Raw genomic sequence first — 23,960 nt, 5'->3', positions numbered from 1 at the left:
TTGGAATCCACTCTGTCTGGGTCTAACACCAGACTCCTGTTTTATTATCTTACAAAAACACACACCCCCACACGGGGGCCAAGTCAATCCCCTCCCACAGAACAATGTATAGGGAGTGTCCTTACACGAGAATGTCTATCCTGCTTGGAGTGTAAAGTTCCCTCTTACTAAAACCAGTTAAACCAGTTTTCCTGCCCTCCCCCGTAAGCTCTCTTTGCTCTCCCCCATAAGCTCTCACTATTTACATGCTATCAACTCCCAGCAGTATGTCCATTCTCTGTACAAGCATCCCTTAGATTAAACAATGCCAGTCTGTATCTGAATGGGCCCAATACGATCTTTATTAAAACACATCCATCCAGATACAGTTCAGGTCGGTAGCGGCTTGTAGAGATATACATGAGCCTACACGCGGAGTTCGTACTGCCTGGCGCCTGGCCATACGAAGTCCATGTGGTACTATGCTCCTGATATGTGGATACAGGCCCGCGGCCTACCGCCGGCGGCATTCGCATCGAATGCCGTGGTGGCATACACGCCAGTCTATAAGCGCAGATCTGCCATCTCATCTGTTACAGAGCTGAGTACTGTAATATATAGACATTGTAAATGCGCATGGCCCAATTGCAGCCTTCAGAGCTTTAATTAAGCCACACGAGAGACATATGAATAACACTCATATATGACACATTTAAAGGACAACCTGTAATAGAAAATTTCCATGACAGATCTGACCCCATTTAATAAACACAACACAACACAACTGACTCCATGTAACTCGTCTGTCTAGTCACATCATTGATATATCTTGTCTTATACAATAAAGATTGTTTAATTTGTGCCGGTGACTTTGTGCTGGGATAGCCTTGGTACTGTTGAAAAGCTAAGTAGTTTTATAATGGGGATAGCTGGATTTGTGAGGTGCATTCATAGGCTTGCTGAGCGGAAGTTTATACAATATGGCTGCCGGGCCCCTCATCTAGGAAGATGTCCCTTGGTGGGTAAATATTTTCTTATCTTCCAGGATTGTCCTCAGACACTCACTCATTACTCTTCTGGCCCCAGATAATATTAACAACAGAAAATTTACTCAAAATTCACCATAGAGAGGTTTCACCCTTCTTATTGTACAAAAAAATCAACAGGTTGAGTAGTTTGAGTCCCCCTAGAAGTCCACTTCCCCCTCGTACAGGAAGATGCCGCTAAACACTGTCAGAGGCTCATCAGAATGGGACAACTTTCTGGTCACCAGGTCAATGCAGACGGTGTCACCCGCACTCAGCTGTAGAATAATATTGAAGACCCCAAGTGAGCTGGTGGTGGTCTTGTTTTCTATGAGGGGCTTCTTCTCCAGGCCTTCTGGTTGGTAGCCCTCAAAGTCCACCCTGGCAATGCCCAAGTTGGATTTGGAAAGCACAGCTTCAATCTTTTCATCTTTGTAGCCAGTCTAGATGGCACTAAAGAAGTACCTGCGTTCTATTGGGGCAGTGAAGATACCTGGGAAGAAAACGAACATGGCTAGTTTGAGAGGGGAAACCTAAGACCTAAAACCTTTGTTAGAGACAGGTGACCTAAGACCTATAACCTGTGTTAGAGACGGGAGACCTAAGACCTAAAACCTTTGTTAGAGATGGGAGACCTAAGACCTAAAACCTTTGTTAGAGACAGGAGACCTGAGACCTAAAACCTTTGTTAGAGACAGGAGACCTAAGACCTAAAACCTTTGTTAGAGACAGGAGACCTAAGACCTAAAACCTTTGTTAGAGACAGGAGACCTGAGACCTAAAACCTTTGTTAGAGACAGGAGACCTGAGACCTAAAACCTTTGTTAGAACCAGGAGACCTATGACCTATAACGTGTCGGAGAAAGGAGACCTGAGACCTAAAACCTTTGTTAGATACAGGAGACCTAAGACCTAAAACCTTTGTTAGAGACAGGAGACCTGAGCTCCTGCGTTTAGCCCCTGCGCTTACCCCCCTTCTCCCCCAGCAAGTGCAGTGTCAGTAGGTCACTATCACTTGATACATTGCACACAAAACCGCAGTGTTCGCAGAATCAGGCCTGATCTCTGTTAGCACTTGCTGGTAAATTTTGATGACTCTCATATGCAGCAGAGTGCCAGTACTAGTGCCACGCTACCTTTTGGTGAACTGGCGAGCACTAGTGGGCTAGTACATCCTGGTCTTTCACATACCTCTTAGATTGTAAGCTCCCAGGATCAGGCCCTCCTAACCCTCTTGTATTGAACTGTATTGTTGCTGTATTGTCTCCTGTTATATTGTAAAGCGCTGAGCAAGCTGTTGGCTCTATAAATCCTGTATAATAATAATAATACCAGCACTGCAGTATGACTTGGTGACGTGGTGAGTCCCATAAGTCCAGTACAAGCCGGTGCGGTGGTGCACACAAGTATTGTCCCGCTGCCACCAAGAATTCGCACACAGGCCTGTAGAGCCCCTAGTATCCTTCCAGATGTGCTTGCAAATCCCAATTGACAGCCCACAAATTCTGCAGCACCCGTACTTCCCCCATTCACTGCCCAACCCGGAATTCAGGTGGAAATAGCAAATTTAACTCCTCCCCTTGATTTTTGAGCTGTTTTTCATGGAATATCTGTATGCGTTGATTGTGGATCAAAGCAATTTATATGCACAACAATTTATCGCCACCAACCCAAATTCAAACCTTGCCAGACCAGTCGCATGGAAACTCATTACGGTTTCCAAATTTACATTTTTTGGGGGCCTAACCCTCAACATGGGCATTACTAAAATAAATGAATTGTGGTTGTATTGGTCCGCAGACCCGATTCGTCATATGCCCATGTTCTCTGCTGCCATGGCCAGGCATAGATATGAGTATAATGTGTTTTATGCATTTCAACAACAATACACTCTGTCAGTCTCGGGGTGACCCTGAATTTGACCGGCTCCACAAAATTCAGCCCCTCGCTAATCACCTTAACCAAAAATTTGCAGATGTCTATACTCCCCAGCAAAACATCTGCGTTGATGAGTCCCTGATTTATTTTTCTTGGCGCCTTGCATTCAAACAATTTCTCCCCAGCAAGCGTGCCAGATATGGGGTCAAGATGTAGAAGACCTGTGAGAGGACAACAGGCTATACTTATAAGTTTCAGATTTATGAGGGAAAAGATAGTCACGTGGAGCCCCCTGGATGTCCAGACTACATGGGGAGCAGTGGCAAGATAGTTTGGGACTCAGTGTCATCCTTTTTCCATATGGGGTACCACTTATACGTGGACAATTTTTATTCAAGCGTGCCACTATTTAGACATTTGTACAATCTTGGAACTGGCGCATGTGGCATCGTGTGACCTAATGTGTGCCCACCATTAGAAGTGGGTGGATGCAGGGTGGTATATTATAATGGTGGGCATACCACACACTTTTTCTGGCAGAGATTCCTTCTCTTTTCATTCAGTCCACAGGCTGCATACAAAAAAAAGAACATAGCATATATAACCAAGGACCAGAGATGTACTGGCACATCCCTGGACTTTGAATGGTTATACCAGGATGATGCCTACAGCTGCAGGCATCATCCTGTTATTGTTTTTTTCAGCCGGCAATCAACTTTCATGTAAAAGCAATCCTAATGGCTAATTAGCTGCAGGATTGCTTTTACAAGCAGCAGGATATGACGCCACCCCCCCCCCCGCTACCTTCCATGGCCTCAGGGCAACCTGAGAATGCAGCCGGTGTTTCTGCCAGCTGACCATAGAGCTGATTGGAGACCAGAATGGTGCCAATCATCTCTATAGTCTAAGAATTCAGAAGCTACAAGCATTTCATCACTTCAGTTTTGCAGGATATAAACAGCGCCATTTGTAAATTGGGAAAGCATCTGATCACCGATCTTGGTTTGATTAGATAATGTAAGGGCAGAGGAGATATCCAGAGTCTGATAGACCCCAGATTTCTCCCCATTGAGGTTATAGGGAATATTTGTATTCCTGTTATAGCATTAAAAGTGCTAAAAAAAAATTAAAGGGACAGTGTAAAAATAATTGAAAAAATCAAAATAACAAAATAATGAAAAAAAACCTTGCCCCCCCACGCACGTGCACACCGGTGTGCAGGAGTGTTGACCCTGTACTGGTATGTAAACAGCGGTTGCACCATGCATGTGAGGTATCACCACGAACGTCATATCAAGGGCAGTAATTCTAACACCAGACCTCCTCTGTAAATCTAAAATGGTAGCTTGTAAAGGCTTTTAAAATGTTGCCTGTGGATGTTAAAAATGTTTGCAGTTTGTCACCATTGCATGGGGCATGTGCAGTTTTAAATCATGTCATGTTTGGTATCTATTTACTCGGCATTCCATCATCTTTTAAATTTTACCAAATAATTGGCCAACATATTGTGTTTTTGTGCATTAAAAGTAAAAAAAGTGAATTTTTTTAATTTGCATTTGAATAATCATTGTGACATGAAAAATTGTAGCACCCACCATTTTATTCACTAGGGTGTCTACTTTAAACAAATATATAATGTTTGGGGTTTAAATTAATTTTCTAGCAAAAAATACAGATTTTTTTCATGTGACCAAAAAGTGTCAGATTAGGCTTGGTCTTCAGGTGGGTAGAAGAGTGAGTGATGTGTGGCATAAACTTCTAATGCTGGGCATAGAATGCCCCCACCCCCCACAAATGACCCCTTTTTGGAAAGTAGACACCCCAAACTATTTGCTGAGTGGCATGTTGAATTAATAAATGAAATAATTTTTTTACAAGTTTTTGGAAAATTACAAAAAAATTTTTTTTTTACACAAAATTGTCACTTAAATGATTTACTGCTCACACATGCCATGGATATATGTGGAATTACACCCCAAAATACATTCTGCTACTTCTCCTAAGTATGGGGGTACCACATGTGAGACATTTTGGCAGTCTAGCCAAGTACAGGACCCCAAAATACAATAAGCACCTTTTAAAGGGCTTTATTTCCTCATTACACTTCCTGACTCCCTATCACAGTTTTGGAGGCCCTGAAATGTCAGGATAGCACCAAACCCCCCCGAAATGACCCCTTTTTGGAAAGTAGACACCCCAAGGAAATTGATAATAAGCACGGTGAATATCTTGCAGATCTCGTTTGTTGCCACATGTTTTTGGAAAATGAATAAAAAACAAAAAAAAATTTTCTTTTTTTTTTATATTTCAAAACCTTGTAGGAAAAAATGAGATCTGCAAAAAACTCACCATGCCTCATTTTAAATTCCTTGGGGTGTCTACTTTCCAGAAAGGGGTCATTTTGGGGGGTCTGGTGCTATCCTGACATTTCAGGGCCTCCAAAACTGTGATAGGTAGTGAGGAAGTGAAATAAGGAGATTCCACACCTTTGCCTTTGGGATTTCAAAGCAGTCATTGGATTTCAGGCTCTTGTATGTCGCTAGGCTCCCAAAAAGTCTCACACATGTGGTATCCCCATACTTGGTAGAAGTAGCAGAATGTATTTTGGAGTGTAATTCCACATATACCCATGGCTTGTGTGACAAATATATAATTTAAGTTACAACTTTGTGTAAAGAAAAAAATAATAATTTTCCAAAAACTTGTGGAAAAAAATAAATCTTCCATGGACTCAATATGCCTCTCAGCAGATAGCTTAGGGTGTCTACTTTCTGAAAAGGGGTCATTTGGGGGTGTTTGTACTGTCCTGGTATTTTAGCACCTCAAGAAATGTGATGAGGAGTCAAAGTAAAAGCTGTTTAAATTCCATGATCTCTCCCATAGTTTGTAGATGATATAACTATCACAAAGCAATCAATATACACTTATTGGGAATGTTTTTAACAAAAACATGTAGTAGAATACATTTTGGCCTAAATTTATGATGAAATTAAATTTTTTTGATATTTGTTATGACATAAATGAGAAAATATTGTTTTTATTAAAAAATTTTGGTCTTTTTTTGTTTATAGAGCGGAAAATAAGAAGTGCACAGGTGATCAATGACCACTAAGGGAAAACTATTTGTGTGAAAAAAAGGATGCAAATTTCATTTACTTACACAATAATCAATAAACAGAATTCCGCACCTTATCACCTACAAAAATATCTACTATACCCAAAGAAAGTAAACTTTCACCCTTGAAAGTATGTGTACATGTAACTAGACTCTTCTTTAAACATAGATGAATCTATCCCAATATACAATAAAATAATACATAAATACAATTTACAATAAAATAAATAAAATAAATTGTAAATTAAAATTAATATCCCAAAAAATTATATATCAAACTAAATGTCCCAAAAAATAAATGTCCAAAATGTCTCTGTAAAGATGTCTTTCCAAATTCCAAAGCAAACTTGTATCATCTGTAATCATCCAGTATGGAAATTCCAAAATTCTTTGTGAACCTCAAAAAAATAAACTTCTGATAGTGTATTACCTTTATACTGAACATACATGTAAAATAGTGAAAACTTTTATGTATTTGGTAGATTTTATATTAACTGTTAGTGTTTTTTAGGGGTTGATTTTATTTATATATTTTATTTAATTTATTTTATTATCTATCATATTTATCATAATTTTTATGAGATAGTTTGGGGGATATGGATCAGGTTTAGTTTGTGTGTGAGTAGATGTAGAATGTATTGATCTGGGAATGCATAGATTGACCAGTAGAGGGAGTCATTACCATAGGGAGTATAAGATTGTCATTGTATTGAATATCGGTCTGTTATATATTTATATATTATATAAGAAGGGTGTATATACATTGCTGCTATTTAGTTGGATTCACAGTATATGTTGATCCTTTTTAGCATTTTAATTACATGGGGATTTAGATCAGGTATGGGGGCGTGTACCTGTTAGGGGGAGTGGGGGGGTCATTAAGATGGAGTTTATGTTACAGTATAGGTACACAGTTATATGGTTCTAGTATAGATGCTGTGTGATTGCAGTGTTCGTATAGGGATTGCAGTGTTCGTATAGGGATTGCAGTGTTCATATAGGGATTGCAGTGCTCGTATAGGGATTGCAGTGCTCGTATAGGGATTACAGTGCTCGTATAGGGATTGCAGTGTTCATACAGGGATTGCAGTGTGTGTATAGGGATTGCAGTGTTCATATAGGGATTGCAGTGCTCATATAGGGATTGCAGTGCTCGTATAGGGATTGCAGTGTTTGTACAGGGATTGCAGTGTTCATACAGGGATTGCAGTGTTCGTATAGGGATTGCAGTGTTTGTTCAGGGATTGCAGTGTTCGTATAGGGATTGCAGTGTTCGTATAGGGATTGCAGTGTTCGTATAGGGATTGTAGTGTTCATACAGGGATTGCAGTGCTCGTATAGGGATTGCAGTGCTCGTATAGGGATTGCAGTGTTTGTATAGGGATTGCAGTGCTCGTATAGGGATTGCAGTGTTCGTATAGGGATTGCAGTGTTTGTATAGGGATTGCAGTGCTCGTATAGGAAATGGGAATAAAGATATACATGCCGCTGTTTTTCCATATAGTAAGATGGTGGATTCGATTTCCTGCCCTTGATGTGGGACAGAATATAAGGAACCACCTCTCAGACATCTTGATTCCTTGTGAAAAAGTCCAGGAAGTGACAAAATGCGTTGGGACATGCGACGTCTAAAGCACTCACGCAAAACCGGAAGTGTGGTGGTGGCCATTTTGGAAGTGGGAACATGCGGTTCTCTATACATAGGACTACACCTGAGCTGTTCTGAATGCTGGAAGCTGATATTCTTCAATTGTAATGTAAGATATTCAATAAATATTGACTTATGTTACTATATAGCGCTGATTGTCTCCTATCTCACCTGATGAGGAATATGGAAGAGTGCCAACAGGAACATTAGGAAGCCTGGAGAGTGCGACTATCCCCTGAAAGCCTGGGATTTATTTCCAGAGGGGAATGATCCATTGTTGCACCAGTTGGAGGAGAGCACTTTATTGTTCACTATTATTGAGTTTGTAGAGCTCACTATTAGAGATTTGGGTTATTCTCCATTCTCACTATTTAGAGGTGATCACGTTTCATCGTTTGGACTTGGAATGGTCACTCTTCTGATTCTTGTCACGAGTGTATTTACATATTCAGAGATTGATATATTGGTAGAGGAATTGTTTCTTCACGTGTGAGCTCACGGTATGCAGTTGGCATGATACATGGTTCTTTCACTATTTTACATGTATGTTCAGTATAAAGGTAATACACTATCAGAAGTTTATTTTTTTGAGGTTCACAAAGAATTTTGGAATTTCCATACTGGATGATTAAAGATGATACGAGTTTGCTTTGGAAAGACATCTTTACAGAGACATTTTGGACATTTATTTTTTGGGACATTTAGTTTGCTATATAATTTTTATTTTATTAATTTTATTAATATTTTATTTAATTTTATTTAATTTTATTTTATTAATTAATTTTATTTTACAATTTATTTTTTTATTTTATTGTATATTGGGATAGATTCATCTATGTTTAAAGAAGAGTTTAGTTACATGTTCATTTATGTACCGTATTGCATGACCGCGCAATTGTCAGTAAAACTAGTGCAGTGCTGTATAGTAAAAAATGGTGTAAATTCCATTATCTCTCCCATAGTTTGTAGACACTATAACTATCACACAAAGCAATCAATATACACTTATTGGGATTTTTTTTTACCAAAAACATGGAGCAGAATACATTTTGGCCTAAATTTATAACTAACTTTGAGTTTACTATATATTTTTTATAGCCAAAAGTAAAAAATATTGTTTTTTTTTCAAAATTTTTGGTCTTTTTTTGTTTATAGCGCAAAAAATAAAAAGCGCACAGGTGATCAAATACCTCCGAAAGAAAGCTCTATTTGTGTGAAAAAAAGGACATAAATGTTGTTTGGGTGCAGCATTGCATGACCGCGCAATTATCAGTTGAACTAGTGCAGCGCCGAAAGCAAAAAGAGGCGTGGTCAGGAAGGGGGGTAAATCCTCAGGAGGGGGAGGGGTTAAACTCTCCAGTATCTTCCCAACTATAGAAGTTACACTAACAGGTCTATAATTACTTGGGAAAGATTTTGTCCCCTTTATAAATATTGGCCCCACATTGGCCTTACACCAATCCCGTGGTACTATGCCAGTCATTAAAGAGTCCCTAACAATGAGAAACAATGGCTGTGAGATGACAGAGCTGAATTCTTTAAGGCCCCGTGGGTGTCTGCCATCCGGTCCAGGGGCTTTATTCACCTTTATTCTGTACAAATATTTCTGCATCATATCAATTGTGAGCCAATGTGGATCATCTGGGGGGTGTCAGTACCACCCCCCATTATGGACAAGAGCCCCCCCATGCTCCTTTGTATACACAGAGCTGAAGAAGGGATTTCATACATTGTCCTTCTCTTTGTCCCCCCCCTCTAGATGGTTCTGTAAAGGGCCTACATGCTGGGACCGGACCTTTCTACTATTCATATATTGGAGGAATGTTTTGGGGTCGTCCTGATATCTTTCTGTCGCTTGTTTTCAGTTTTTGTGCCTTTATTTCCTTTTTGCATCTTCTGTTCTATTCTTTGTAATGTGTAAACGATGATCGCGTTCCTTCATTGTTATATGTAATAAAAGCTCTTTTCTTATTATCTATAACTTTTGTAACTTTGGCCGTAAGCCACATAGGTTGGATTTGTAGCCTTTTATACTTGTTGCCCATGGGAATATATTTTGCAGTGCAGTCACATACAGTCTTTTTGAAGAACTCCCATTTCTGTGTTGTGTTCATTGTGATGCCAATATTCCCTCCCAGGGATATTAGCTCTCTTAAAGTTGAGCGTTTTTATTTTCCCGTATGTGCTCACTGTTTACAGATAACAATAAATGAAATCATGTTATGGTCACTGCTACCCAGATGTTCTTTTATATGGACATTCGTAATAAGCTCTTCATGGTTTGAGATGACTATGTCCAGTAGAGCATCATTCCTAGTTGGGGCCTCTATGAACTGGACCATAAAATTGTCCTGTAGTAAGTTTATTTATTTTTGCCCTTTAACTGTTCCTGCAGTACCATTACTCCAGTCACTTTCTAGGTCGTTACCATCCCCCATTATTATCACTGTCCCAGCCCTTGCAGCCCTTTCCATCTGTGTGAGGAGCTGAGTCTCCACCTCCTCATTAACACTGGGAGGCCTATAACAAACTTCAATGATGACCTTTGTAGTACCGCCCCCCATGTGCATTTCCACCCATAATCCTTCAGCCTCATCACACTCTCCATCAACTAGGTCCTCTTTCACACTCGCTCTGAGATCACTTCTCACATAGAGACAGACACCACCACCTTTCCTATTTCCCCCGTCTCTCCGAAAGAGAACCTAGCCAGGAATATGAATGGCCCAGTCATGTGAGGAATGAAGCCAAGATTCAGCAATACCAATTCAATCCTAGTTCTCTTCATGCACCAAACCTTCCAACTCACCTATTGTGCTGGGCACACTTCTGGTATTGGGGAACAAACACTTTCATTCACTGACACCTTATCCATTCACCGACACCTTGTCCATTCACTGACACCTTGTTCATTCACTGACACCATGTTCACACGGATTTTGTGTATCTTTTATTTTCCTACAAATGCTACCAATTCCACTGGTTGTTTGTAACATGGGAACCTTCTTATCATCTGCCATAGCCCTCCCCCCATTCCATCCCCTAGGGGTACTGACCCCTGTCTGATCTGTCTACCTCTTTATAATCCCAGATGTACAGGAAGACAGGACTTCAGTGAGGAACATTTCCCTCACTCTGGACAGGAAAGTGGCTTCACCCCCATGTGAGTTCTCTGATGTCTGTAAAGATTGGACTTATCTGAAAAACATTTCCCGCATTCAGGACAGGAATATGGCTTCTCTCCCATGTGAGATCTCTGATGTCTGTAAAGGCTGGACTTCAATGAAAAGCATTTGCCACACTCAGGACAGGAATACGGCTTCTCACCTGTGTGAAATTGCTGATGTCTATAAAGATTGGACTTCTGTGAAAAACATTCCCCACACTCAGGACAGGAATACGGCTTCTCTCCCGTGTGAGATCTCTGATGTCTGTAAAGGCTGGACTTCAATGAAAAGCATTTGCCACACTCAGGACAGGAATACGGCTTCTCACCTGTATGAAATTGCTGATGTCTATAAAGATTGGACTTCTGTGAAAAACATTCCCCACACTCAGGACAGGAATACGGCTTCGCCCCTGTGTGAGATCTCTGATGTGTGTAAAGATTACACTTCACTGAAAAACATTTCCCGCACTCAGGACAGGAATACGGCTTCTCCCCCGTGTGAGATCTCTGATGCTTGCAAAGGTAGGACATCAGTGAAAAACATTTCCCACACTCAGCACAGGAATATGGCTTCTCCCCCATGTGAGACCTTTTATGCACATTAAGACGGCATTCATAAAGGAAACCCTTCCCGCACTCAGTACAGGAGAATGTCTTCCCTGTTGGAAGGCCGGCCTGGTCCCGCACAGTCTGAAGTTCCTCAGGATACGAGGAATCCGATGGTCCATCTACACTGGGTGGTGCCGGATGGACATTGGAAGGAGTCGGGTTTTCTCCTGGACTATACTGTGTGATGTCCTCATCTTCTACTTTCCAGTCTGGAGACAAAGTGAGACAATCCTCGGAGGTTTTCCTCATCTCCCGGCCATGGACTAAAATACAAAGACAAAGAGGATTACTAGACAGGAGCTGATTGGTTCCCCCAAACCATGACTCCGCCCACATCAGGCAGCTTGGTCTTTGAGGAGCTTACAATTCCACCCTCAAGGGAACTAGGAAATGGCTCCTCTGATCTCCTACCAGGTAATTTCTTTATTCATGGACCTTAGTCACAGAGTGAGGAAACAACCAGAACTGTCTTTTATAGGAGGGACAGTGATGAGGGGATTATAGGACGAGGGTCCCCACCCCCTCTATCACTCATCGCCATCTTCCCAACACAAGAAGTACTGCACTTCCTTATTTAGTCCATGATTTAGTCATGAAGAACAGCGGGGCTGAGCCCCACCAGAGGTCAGAGAGTGAGGATGGGGGGAGAACAACCAAGATGAAGACTGGACTGATCCTGAAGACCACCATCATTGGGGTATTGACTCCTCCCTCATTATCACTTTCTGTTTAAGGGTCCAAAGTTGGAGGATGTTATCACATTATTATCACCATGTAAAAGTCTGTGCTCCAATCACATCATCCGATATAAAATGTCCAGCTGGGAGGAAATGGGGGGAACAAAAGAGAATCCATATTATGTGTATATATAGCAGTGGGGGAGGGGGGAGAGCAGAAGTCATGACTATGGAATGTACAACACAGAGTATATAGTGCAGGGGTCAGGAGGATGTAATGTACAACATAGAGTATATAGTGCAGGGGTCAGGAGTATGTAATGTACAACATAGAGTATACAGTGCAGGGGTTAGGAGGATGTAATGTACAACATAGAGTATATAATGCAGGGGTGAAGAGTATGTAATGTACAACAGAATATATAGTTCAGGTGTCAGGAAAATGTAATGTACAACATAAAATATATAGTGAAGGGGTCATGAGAATGTAATGTACAACATAGAGTATATAGTGCAGGGGTCAAGAGAATGTAATGTACATCATAGAATATACTGTGCAGGGGTCAGGAGTATGTAATGTACAACAGAGTATATAGTGCAGGGTCCAGGAGTATGTAATGTACAATATTGTGAGGGGAGTGACTTTGGGTGGGGGGCACAGGCTCCTTTGGAGTGGTGGGGAGACCCCTGCTGCAGCTCCCCATATCCCTCTTATGTGTAAATCACCCTGTGCCTGTTAGGCGTACAGGGTGGAATGTCCTAGTATTGTGTAGACATGTATAGGTGGGGTGTGGGGGTTGTTCATTGTTTACTGCCATGTGGTTTCTCCATTGTTCTATTGTGTCTTCCTTGACAGCAAACTATTATGGGATGTATGTGTTCCTGTATTGTCTATTGCCACATGGTGTATCCCATTGTTCTATTGTGTGTGTATTGTCTACTGCCACTGGGAGTATCCCATTGTTCTATTGTGTGTGTATTGTCTACTGCCACATGGTGTATCTCATTGTTCTATTGTGTGTGTATTGTCTACTGCCACATGGTGTATCTCATTGTTCTATTGTGTGTGTATTGTCTACTGCCACATGGTGTATCTCATTGTTCTATTGTGTGTGTATTGTCTACTGCCACATGGTGTATCCCATTGTTCTATTGCGTGTGTATTGTCTACTGCCACTGGGAGTATCCCATTGTTCTATTGTGTGTGTATTGTCTACTGCCACATGGTGTATCTCATTGTTCTATGGTGTGTCTTGGTTTGGTGGGGGGTGTTTCCAGCAGCCCTTCCCCCTGATGGGATAGCCTGCTGATGTGTTTCCTGTTACTGGTTGTATTTCCCCACCCTGTGTATATCTTGTGTTTGTGTTAAAATAAAGCAGTCTCACTTCCTGTCTTAAGAAGAGTCTGGTGCTGTCTATTTCCTGTATGGTCAGCGGTGGTGTCCGTGGATAATGTTCGGACAGGGAAGCGAGAGTCTAACGGAAATACTAGCGCATTCAGGGTCCGGTTCCGTTACAAATATAAATTATACAGTATATATAAAGTGTAAATGTGAACGCAATATTAAAAGTGGAAAAAAAGCAGCCAGCATATAAAGGTAAAACCTCAACACCTTAAAATGATAAATAGAAATAAATATGCAGCGCTAAAAACATATATCTTATAAAGGTAAGGGGGGCGCATGCGCGACCAGGACAGGTGATGGCCATGTTCCCCTGAGGCTCCCTGCTTCCCTGGCCTTAGCGACTCACCCATGGCGCAGCATCGGCCTCCGAGCGTCCCTGGGTGAGTCACCTCAGCTCTGCACCCGGCCCCCACGATAAGGGAAGAGACAATGGGGAAGATCGGGCGCTGGAAGCCCTTCTCCCTGCCGAGTGACCCGCGGCCATCCCCGCGGCCATCCCCGCTGCAGTGGTTCCTCACCAGGCCGCAATCCCCGGCCTCTATTACAGCTGAGACCCGGAGAACGAGCTCCGGGCCCCCAGTGGTGGCCGGAGGTACTGCAGCCACCAGCTCTACAGTGCAGCCAGCATCCCCTGCATCCCCACGGTCTCCTAACCCCCAGATGAAGGATCCCGAGCCCCTGACACTGGTAGGGGGGGCAATAGAACACCATTCGTTGAGCCATCCTTCCACTGTTCCTTTCACTCCTCACTCCTCATCTTCTCTCACGGTGTTTGCGTTGGAGGAAAAACGTCAAGTTTTTTTACGCAACATTACCGCCTCTATATCCACCGAAGTGGGCAAATTGGCTTTGGATCTTCGAGGGGAAATAGCTCAGATCGGTGAGCGTGCGGATCAATTGGAGAACAAATTTGATGAATTGGTGCAATACGTCCATGTCTTAGAAGAAGATAACGCGTATCTGAAACACACCATGTCACAAATCCAGCTCCAACAAGAAGATTTGGAAAACCGGGAACATCGGCAGAACATCCGTATTCGCGGTATATCTGAATCTATTGCCGATTCCCAACTCCGCCGACATCTCTTATCCTTTTTCATCGCAACCGCCCCCATGGTCCCAGAAGCAGATTGGCGCATGGACAGGGCCCACCGATCACTAGGCTCTAGACCTGCTGATGGTACCAGACCTTGTGACGCCATCGTCCGTTTTCATTTTTTTGAAAGCAAAGAAGCCTTGCTAGCCTCCGTACGCAACAAGCCTTCCTTGGAATTTAAAGGGGACAAGCTCCAGCTCTTTTGTGATCTTTCTCCGATCACCCTGGCCAAACGGCGGGCACTGAAACCAATCACCACGCACCTTCAACACCACTGTGTCCCTTATCGCTGGGGATTTCCCTTCAAGCTGGTTGTCTCCAAAGACACTTCCCAAGTTATTCTATGTGATCTCCAAGAGGCGGACTCCTTTCTGAAGCAATTGGGACTACCTCCTCTACCAGAAGACGCCTCCTCATCACCGCCTACTCCATCTCGCCCTTCTGTTACTCCCAAAAAGATTTGGACACCAGTTTGTAGGGGTCGGAAGCATTTTTCACGTACTCCACAATGTCCTTGTCCTCATTCCAGAGATGAGCCTACCTGATGCTCTTCTAGAGTGTTCTCCTGCGGATACTTCGGGGTTGTCCTTTATTCCCTCCCTTCTTCCCTTCCCTACCCCCCCCCTTTTTTTTTTCCCCTGGCTGAGCCCTTGCTGGGTGCTTTCATTTGCTCTGATTTTCTGGTTTGACGACTGTTATGTTCGGTTGTCGTGTTGCCCCCGATCCCGTCCAGCCACTGGCCTGGACGACTTGGGTATAGTTGTTTTTCCCAAGTGTATATCCTCACGGATATCTATGTCTTTTATTGTTATGTTTCCGGTTTATCTATTAATGTCATTTGTTTTTTGTTTAGTTTCATCGATGGTTTTCCATTTACCTTTCCTGCTGGTACACATGCTATATCTATTGTTATTTTGTGATGGCTTTGCAACTTATGTCATATAATGTCAAAGGCCTTAATTCTGTTCAGAAGCAGTGGATGGCTTTGAAGGAATTCCAATCTTCAGGAGCAGACATTATTTTTGTCCAGGAGACCCATTTTAAATCAACAGGCTCCTTTCGTTTTGCCTCAAGGTTTTTTTCCCAATCCTACTCGGCCTTTGACCCATCTGGGAAGGCTGGAGTGGCAATTTTGATTCGGATACATTGCTCCCTTCGGGTCGTTTCCTCCAGGGTCGACCACCATGGTCACTTCATTATTTTAGAATGTACACTCGGTGATCCTCCTCTTATCTTGATGAACTTATATGCCCCGAACTCAGGTCAGTTACAGTTTCTGACACAAACACTCACCAAATTAGGTTCCTTCCTTACTCCACACATGATTATAGGGGGTGATTTTAACTTAATCCTCTCACCACATAAAGATAGGAAGGCTCTTTTTGAGTCTACTCCCTCGAAGCGGCAATGTTCCTCTTCAAAATCTTTTCGTAAGCTGATCAGGGAAAATCGTCTCTTTGATGCATGGCGGATCCGGCACCCCCTTCACAAACAATTCACCTTTTACTCCACTCCTCATCGTAGTTATTCACGCCTAGATCACTTTTTTATTTCAGCTCCTCTGCTCCCCCTTCTGGTTTCCTCTGATATCAACCCTATCACATGGTCTGATCATGCCTCCTTGACCTTAAATCTCCTTTTCCCTACTGTTAGGCCTAAGGTGGGTCATTGGAGCCTTAATGAAACCTTTTTAACCACGGAACATCTCCGTGCTGAGCTTTCACAGGGACTTGACATGTATTTCTGCCACAATGTAGGCTCTGTACCATCCAACTCAACCGTATGGGAAGCCCACAAGGCGGTATTTCGAGGTCTGTGTATCTCCATGGGCTCTCGCCTGAAGAAATCCTCAGAGTGCCAGGACTACCTTAGTCCGCCAGTTAACTTTGGCTGAACGTAGACTTCTTGCAAAACTGTCTATTTCTGGGCTGCGTAAAGTGACCTCTCTCCGTGACCGAATCAAGGCTCTTAATGCCTGTAAGTCCACTAAATCTCTTCTCTGGGTCAAGCAGAAGTTCTATGAATTTTCCAACAAACCTCACCGCATGCTCGTTATTAGACTCAAAGCCCAAACTCCCTCTACACTGCCGGACCATCTCATCCAACCGAATGGGGACCCTACTTATGACCCCCATGTAATGGTCTCCCTTTTTGGCTCCTATTACGAGTCCCTTTACAACTGTTTGACCCCAGATCTCCATCCTCCCCTCACAGAGACTTCTTTCGATAGGTTTTTTAATCCTCTACTATTGCCGAAGCTATCGCCCTCTGACATCTCGGCCATTAATGCTGACATTTCCTCTGAGGAACTATTTGATACCATCAAACATCTCCCCTCACGCAAATCGCCGGGACCAGATGGACTTCCCTACTCTTACTACAAGACTTTCATTGGTATCCTGGCTCCACATCTTCTCTCTCTCTATAAGGATTTTTTCAAGGGTATTACTCCCCAGGTTGACTTTTCCCGTGCATACATTTCCGTAATTCCCAAACCGGACAAAGATCACTCTATTTTAGATAATTACCATCCTATTGCCCTACTTAATTCCGATTACAAGATTTTTTCTAAAATCCTAGCCAAGCTCATACACAGAGACCAAGTAGGCTTTGTTCCTGCCAGACATGCAGCGGACAATACTAGGAGATCCATCAACCTGGTTGACTTGGTTAATCTGTCTGCTACGCCCACCATTTTATTGAGCTTAGATGCCCAAAAAGCTTTCGACCGCCTCAGCTGGCCTTATATGTTTATGGTCTTGGAGAAGTTTGGCTTCCGTGGCCCCTTCGTGGCAGCTTTAGAAGCTCTTTATTCTTATCCTTCCTCACAGGTCAGATTGGCCTCCTCTCTCTCCCCTCCTTTCCAGATGTCGAATGGTACGCGACAGGGATGCCCACTCTCCCCTCTATTGTTTATCCTCTGCTTGGAACCTTTGGCTATTGCAATTCGGTCTCACCCCGACATACAAGGGATATTATCCCATGGCCATGAATACAAACTATCTCTATTTGCGGATGATATCCTTCTTACACTCTCGAATCCCCAAATCTCTCTTCCAGTACTGCAAAACATTTTATGTCAGTTTGGGACTCTCTCGGGTTACAAGGTTAATACTTCCAAAACTGAAGCACTTCCACTCCATATCCCACCAGCTGTTCTCACGTCTCTCCAGGAATCCTTCCCTTATCGATGGTGCACTCATTCTCTAAAATACTTGGGTACTAGTCTCACTTCTACGATTCTATATATGACGCCAATTTCCCCCCCTTATTTACAGCTATTTCTCGCTCCTTGAAATTTTGGGATACCCTTCCCATATCCTTCCTAGGACGCATCAATGTCATAAAAATGACTGTACTGCCCTAACTTCTGTACTTATTTGTGACCCTCCCCATTCCTGTTCCTATGTCCAGACTACACTCCCCCCAGAAATCCCTTCTACATTTCATCTGGCATAATAAGCGACATAGAATTGCACGTAGTGTACTACTCTCTCTGCACTCTAGGGGAGGCCTAGGGGCACCGGATATCGTGACCTATTACTATGCTACTCATCTCCGCTTCCTCGCATCGTGGTCTTATAACCCTCCCAACCTGTGGACTGAGATCCTCTGGTCGACCTCGGCGGTGGACCTTGTCCCTATCTGTCATTTTTTCCTTGGCCCCATGCAATTCTCCATGAGTATCTGGCAGAAATGTAAGACTAGGTTTGCACTGACATCGGATTGCTCCGCACTGACTAATGTCCTCTTCAACCCCAGCCTTCCAGACAGTTTGGCCGTGTCCCGGGTGCTCCCTTGGGTCACAGCTAACCTCTTCCAACTACGTCATTTAGTACACCCCGTGACTCGGAGGCTGCAACCATTCACTTACCTGCAGAAAAAGGATCTACCTTCCCAACACTTGTATATCTATCTCCAGATGTGCCACTTTTTCTCTACCATGTCCCCCACATTGACTCTTGGGAAACCCACTCCCTTTGAGCGTCTGTGCATACAGGGTCCACATCAAAGGGGCTCGATTTCTAATACAAATAAACTTCTTATGGATGCCTCCCCCCTCTCTGACACTCACCACTACATGCGCAAGTGGTCCCAGTTTTTACAATGTGACATCGATCTGATGCAGTGGAGGAAAATTTGGGAAAACTCATGTAAATCTTCTGTCTGTGGTTTATAAGGAAAATACATACAAAATGATGATGCTGTGGTACAAAACTCCTGATGTAATCCATGCCTTTAATGCGAATGCTTCTTCCGCTTGCTGGCGTTGCGGGAAAGACCTTGGCTCTCTCTTCCACATTTTTTGGACGTGTGGATCCATCGTTCCCTTTTGGGAAGAGGTTTTGTCCTTTTTACAATTGCTATTGCATACCTCCCTTCCCTTTGAACCTCTGTACTTTTTATTGAGTCTGCCATTCCCAGGTCTTCCCAAAATGGCCAGGAAACTCGCCACACATATCCTGACAGCGGCTAGAAGAAGCATTCCTATGTGTTGGCTATCCTCTATACCTCCTTCGATGCCAACTCTGTTTAAAATTATTGCTGATGTGAGACAGATGGAGTACCTGACAGCTCCACACGCCTGTTCGATTGCTGTGTTCGAGGCAGTGTGGCACCCATGGGATAATTTCACTTCCTCCCACCTTTCTCTAAATGTACGGTTTTGATGGCCTCCTCACTGTTGCTATGTGACACTATGTCTGTATGTATATATATATACACAGTGGGGCAAAAAAGTATTTAGTCACCACCAATTGTGCAAGTTCTCCCACTTACAAAGATTAGAGAGGCCTGTAATTGGCATCATAGGGAGACCTCAACTATGAGAGACAAAATGAGAAAACAAATCCAGACAATCACATTGGATGATTTAGAAAAAATGTATTTGCAAATTATGGTGGAAAATAAGTATTTGGTGAATATGAAAAGTTCATCTCAATCCTTTGTTATATATCCTTTGTTGGCAATGACAGAGGTCAAACGTTTCCTGTAAGTCTTCACAAGGTTGGCACACACTGTTGCTGGAATGTTGGCCCATCCTCCATGCAGATCTCCTCTAGAGCAGTGATGTTTTGGGGCTGTCGCTGGGCAACACGGACTTTCAACTCCCTCCAAAGGTTTTCTATGGGGTTGAGATCTGGAGACTGGCTAGGCCACTCCAGGACCTTGAAATGCTTCTTACGAAGCCACTCCTTCGTTGCCCGGGCGGTATGTTTGGGATCATTGTCATGTTGGAAGACCCAGCCACGTTTCATCTTCAATGCCCTTGCTGATGGAAGGAGGTTTGCACTCCTTATTTTCCACCATAATTTGTAAATAAATTCTTTCCAGATCAGCCAATGTGATTGTCTGGATTTGTTTTCTCATTTTGTCTCTCATAGTTGAGGTCTCCCTATGATGCCAATTACAGGCCTCTCTCATCTTTGTAAGTGGGAGAACTTGTACAATTGGTGGCTGACTAAGTACTTTTTTGCCCCACTGTATATATATATGTGTGTGAAAACTAATAAAAATTGTTAATACAAAAATAAAAAATAAAGGTAAGTATAACCGTATATTATAAGTGGGCGCTGATATGAGCGCAAAAGTAGTGCAGTGGAAATACGTCTATGAATTACGTAACAGTAATAACATGACAGTCCTAGTGAGTCCAATCACAAAATAATGATGTCCATCATGCAAGGTGATCCGTGCTTCATGACCATCAATACTGGTGCCAAGATCTGGTGAGGTGATGCACTTACCAGAAGTACATATAATATGCGCATTATATGTAAATCCTTATGATGGGGTCATCGGATCTGGTCCGAGGCTACGGGGTCATCAGGCTCAGCAGTGAACAGTCAAGATGATAACTCACACTCAGGGGTCTCACTCCGCTCACAGACTCATCAGGCAGCTCTAAGCATTGACTCCACACTCCTAAATGGCTCCACCTTGTGAGGCTCGCAATAATCAAGCCAAGATGTACTTTGCACCATTTTGCGCTCATATCAGCGCCCACTTACAGCTGCAAGAAAAAGTATGTGAACCCCTTGGGATTACGTGGAGTTTTGCATGAATTGGGCATAAAATGTCTGAATGTCATCTAAGTCACAACAATAGAAGAACACAGTCTGCTGAACATAATACTACACAAACATTAGATGTTGCCATGGTTTAATTGCACATAACATGTAAACATTCACAGTGCAGGGAAGAAAAAGTGTGTGAACCTTTGGACTTAATAACTGGTTGACCCTCCTTTGGCAGCAATAACCTCAACCAAACGTTTCCTGTAGTTGCAGATCAGACCTGCACAATGATCTGGAGTCATTTTGGACCACTCCTCTTCACAAAACTGTTTCAGTGTCGCAATATTCTTGGGATGTCTGGTGTGAATCGCTCTCTTAAGGTCATGCCACAGCATTTCAATGGTGTTGAGGTCAGGACTCTGACTGGGCCACTCCAGAAGGCGTATTCTGTGCTGTTGCAGCCATTGTTTTGTTGAATGACTTGTATGCTTTGGGTCATTGTCCTGTTGCATCACCCATCCTCTGCGGAGCTTCAGTTGGCGGACAGATGGTCATACGTTTTCCTGCAAAATGTCTTGATAAACTCTGGAATTCATTTTCCCATCAATGACAACAATCCGTCCAGCCCTAAGGCAGCAAAGCAGCCCCAAACCATGATGCTCCCTCCGCCATGTTTCACAGTGAGGATGAGGTTTTGATGTTGGTGTGCTGTGCCTTTTTTTCTCCACACATAGTGTTGTGTGTTCTTCCCAAACAACTCAATCTTGGTTTCATCTGTCCACAGTATATTTTGCCAGTAGTGCTGTGGAACATCCAGGTGCTCTTTTGCAAACTTCAAACGTGCTGCAATATTCTTTTTGGACAGCAATGGCTTCCTCCGTGGTGTCCTCCCATGTACTCCATTCTTGTTTAATGTTTTCCTTATTGTAGATGTGTCAACAAAAATGTTAGCATGTGCCAGAGATTTCTGTAGGTCTTTAGCTGACACTCTGGGATTCTTCTTTACCTCATGCAGCATTCTGCGCTGTGCTCTTGCAGTCATTTTTACAGGACGACCACGCCTAGGGAGAGTAGCAACAGTGCTAAACTTTCTCCATTTGTAGACAGTCTGTCTTACCGTGGACACATGAACATCAAGGCTTTTGGAGATACTTTTGTAACCCTTTCCAGCTTCATGCAAGTCAACAATTCTTGATCGTAGGTCTTCTGAGAGCTCTTTTCTGCGAGGCATGGTTCACATCAGACAGTGCTTCTTGAAACCAGTAAACCCAAAACAGGTGTGTGTTTTTTAAGGGCAGGACAGCTGTCAGCAACACATCCAATATCATCACACTGATTGGAGTCAAGGTTGGCTCACTCATGGCTCCAATTAGCTCTGGGAGAAGTCATTAAGCTAGGGCCTCACATACGTTTTCCTCCCTGCACTGTGAATGTTTACATGTTATGTGCAATTAAACCATGGCAACATCTAATGTTTGTGTAGTATTATGTTCAGCAGACTGTGTTCTTCTATTGTTGTGACTTAGATGACGTTCAGAGCACATTTTATGCCCAATTCATGCAAAACTCCACGTAATCCCAAGGGGTTCACATACTTTTTCTTTCAACTGTATGGTTATACTTACCTTTATGAGATATATGTTTTTAGCGCTGCATATTTTTTTCTATAAATTATAAAGTGTAAGGGTCAGGACACATAATATTGGTATTCAGTAATCAGTGGAAGCTTAAATGTTTACTGTAGACAAGTTGCAGAGATCCCACACCGCTGCCTCCCATCTCCTGAGACTGCACTCAGTGACTTGGGTCTGAGACACTACAGACATATCCCTCCACCCGGCACAGCCAGCAGACAACAGAGAAGGTCCCCTGGAGGAGTCAGGCACAAGGCAGGAGACCCCAGTCACATGTCCTGGGTGCCTACATTATACAATGCTTAGAGTAAAAATCAACATTTTGCTGCCAGCTGAACCCCAGAACCTCCATAAATCCAGTCTAGAGACATAAATTGTGTCTGCAGCACAGAGAAGGAAGATTATCCGAGAGAAATCCAGGAATACAGGACGGGGAACACAGCTCAGGAAAGTGACCAGGGGATTACAGACTGATATCACCCAGTCCCCGCCCTACTCTGGACCAATCAGTGAGCAGTATGGGTGCAGGAATGGATTTAGTGTTCATGACCCACCTGTGCTGATCTCTGTAGGAGTGTCCTCCTCTATAAATGTCCCCGTTATTCCATCCTCCTCCATAGACTGCTGATCATCCCTCACATACGCCTCTTCTTCTTCTGCTTTCACCTCAACTTTTATATCTATCAGATCTTCAACCTAAACCAAAGGAAGAAAAGAAAATAACATCTGTAAGACATAAGCGTTATTATTGTTACATCACATAAAAAATCCACACATTGTCTCTATGAATCCATGCTCTAGATGCTCCATCCCACCAACCTTGTAACAATGAGGGATGGTGTGATCTTCCTGTGTGGAATCTCGGGAATACAGAGGGCGGGGACATCTCTCTGGTGGGTTCCTGGTATTAGGTGGCTCCATCATATCCTTGTGTCCTTCTGAAAACTCCTCCATCACTCCATACTCCTCATCCTCCTCTTTATACTCTTCTTTACCATCAATATTATCATCCCCGAGGATTCCACTCTGAAAGATATAATAAAACATTCATTGTAACAAACATGCTGTGTATAAATCACAACTACCAATAATTGTCATCATCTACCTGATGATGGTGAGGGATGGTGTGACCTTCCTGTGTGGAATCCCGGGAATACAGAGGATGGGGACATCTCTCTGGTGGGTTCCTGGTATTAGGTGGCTCCATCATATCCTTGTGTCCTTCTGAAAACTCCTCCATCACTCCATACTCCTCATCCTCCTCTTTATACTCTTCTTTACCATCAATATTATCATCCCCGAGGATTCCACTCTGAAAGATATAATAAAACATTCATTGTAACAAACATGCTGTGTATAAATCACAACTACCAATAATTGTCATCATCTACCTGATGATGGTGAGGGATGGTGTGACCTTCCTGTGTGGAATCCCGGGAATACAGAGGACGGGGACATCTCTCTGGTGGGTTCCCATGACTGGATCCATCTGTAGGAAACACACACACTGACTGAATCCATTGTTTCTATGTGTTTATCAGATGATGGGGGATCTAGGTGGATCCTCCGTACTGCTCTCTCCTTTACAATAAAGTCTCCTCTTACCCGGTGATGTGAGGGGCGGCTGATTGTCCATCATGACGTCCTTGTAGAGATCCTTGTGTCCTTCTAAATACTCCCACTCCTCCATGGAGAAATAGACAGTGAC

General features: G+C 43.0%; 1 protein-coding gene across 1 annotated transcript; it reads right to left on the bottom strand.

Moving 5' to 3' along the window:
* Positions 1-1,165: 1,165 nt before the first annotated feature.
* On the bottom strand, positions 1,166-23,299 carry LOC149450122 (uncharacterized). Its single transcript, XM_089692353.1, has 4 exons — positions 23,072-23,299; positions 22,807-22,948; positions 1,470-1,497; positions 1,166-1,385 (listed from the first exon to the last, which is right to left on the bottom strand). The coding sequence occupies exons 1-4, from the start codon at positions 23,297-23,299 to the stop codon at positions 1,166-1,168; spliced, it is 618 nt and encodes a 205-aa protein (XP_089548479.1).
* Positions 23,300-23,960: the final 661 nt, after the last annotated feature.

The sequence above is a fragment of the Staurois parvus genome, unplaced genomic scaffold, assembly GCF_062004578.1.
Source record: "Staurois parvus isolate SC_StPar_1 unplaced genomic scaffold, SC_StPar_1.0 ptg000582l, whole genome shotgun sequence".
NCBI classification, from domain to species: domain Eukaryota; kingdom Metazoa; phylum Chordata; class Amphibia; order Anura; family Ranidae; genus Staurois; species Staurois parvus.
Note: the sequence above shows the minus strand (reverse complement) of the source record. Positions and strands in the feature narration are given on the sequence as shown.

Excerpts from the sequence above, each read along its gene's own strand:
- LOC149450122 (XM_089692353.1), bottom strand. The coding sequence starts at position 23,299 with ATGTTTTATTATATCTTTCAGAGTGGAATCCTCGGGGATGATAATATT. Across the intron at positions 1,498-22,806 it reads TCCTACAGAGATCAGCACAG|GTATCTTCACTGCCCCAATA; the intron begins GTGGGTCATGAA and ends TTTTCTTCCCAG. Across the intron at positions 1,386-1,469 it reads ACTGCCCCAATAGAACGCAG|GGTGGACTTTGAGGGCTACC; the intron begins GTACTTCTTTAG and ends GGGCATTGCCAG.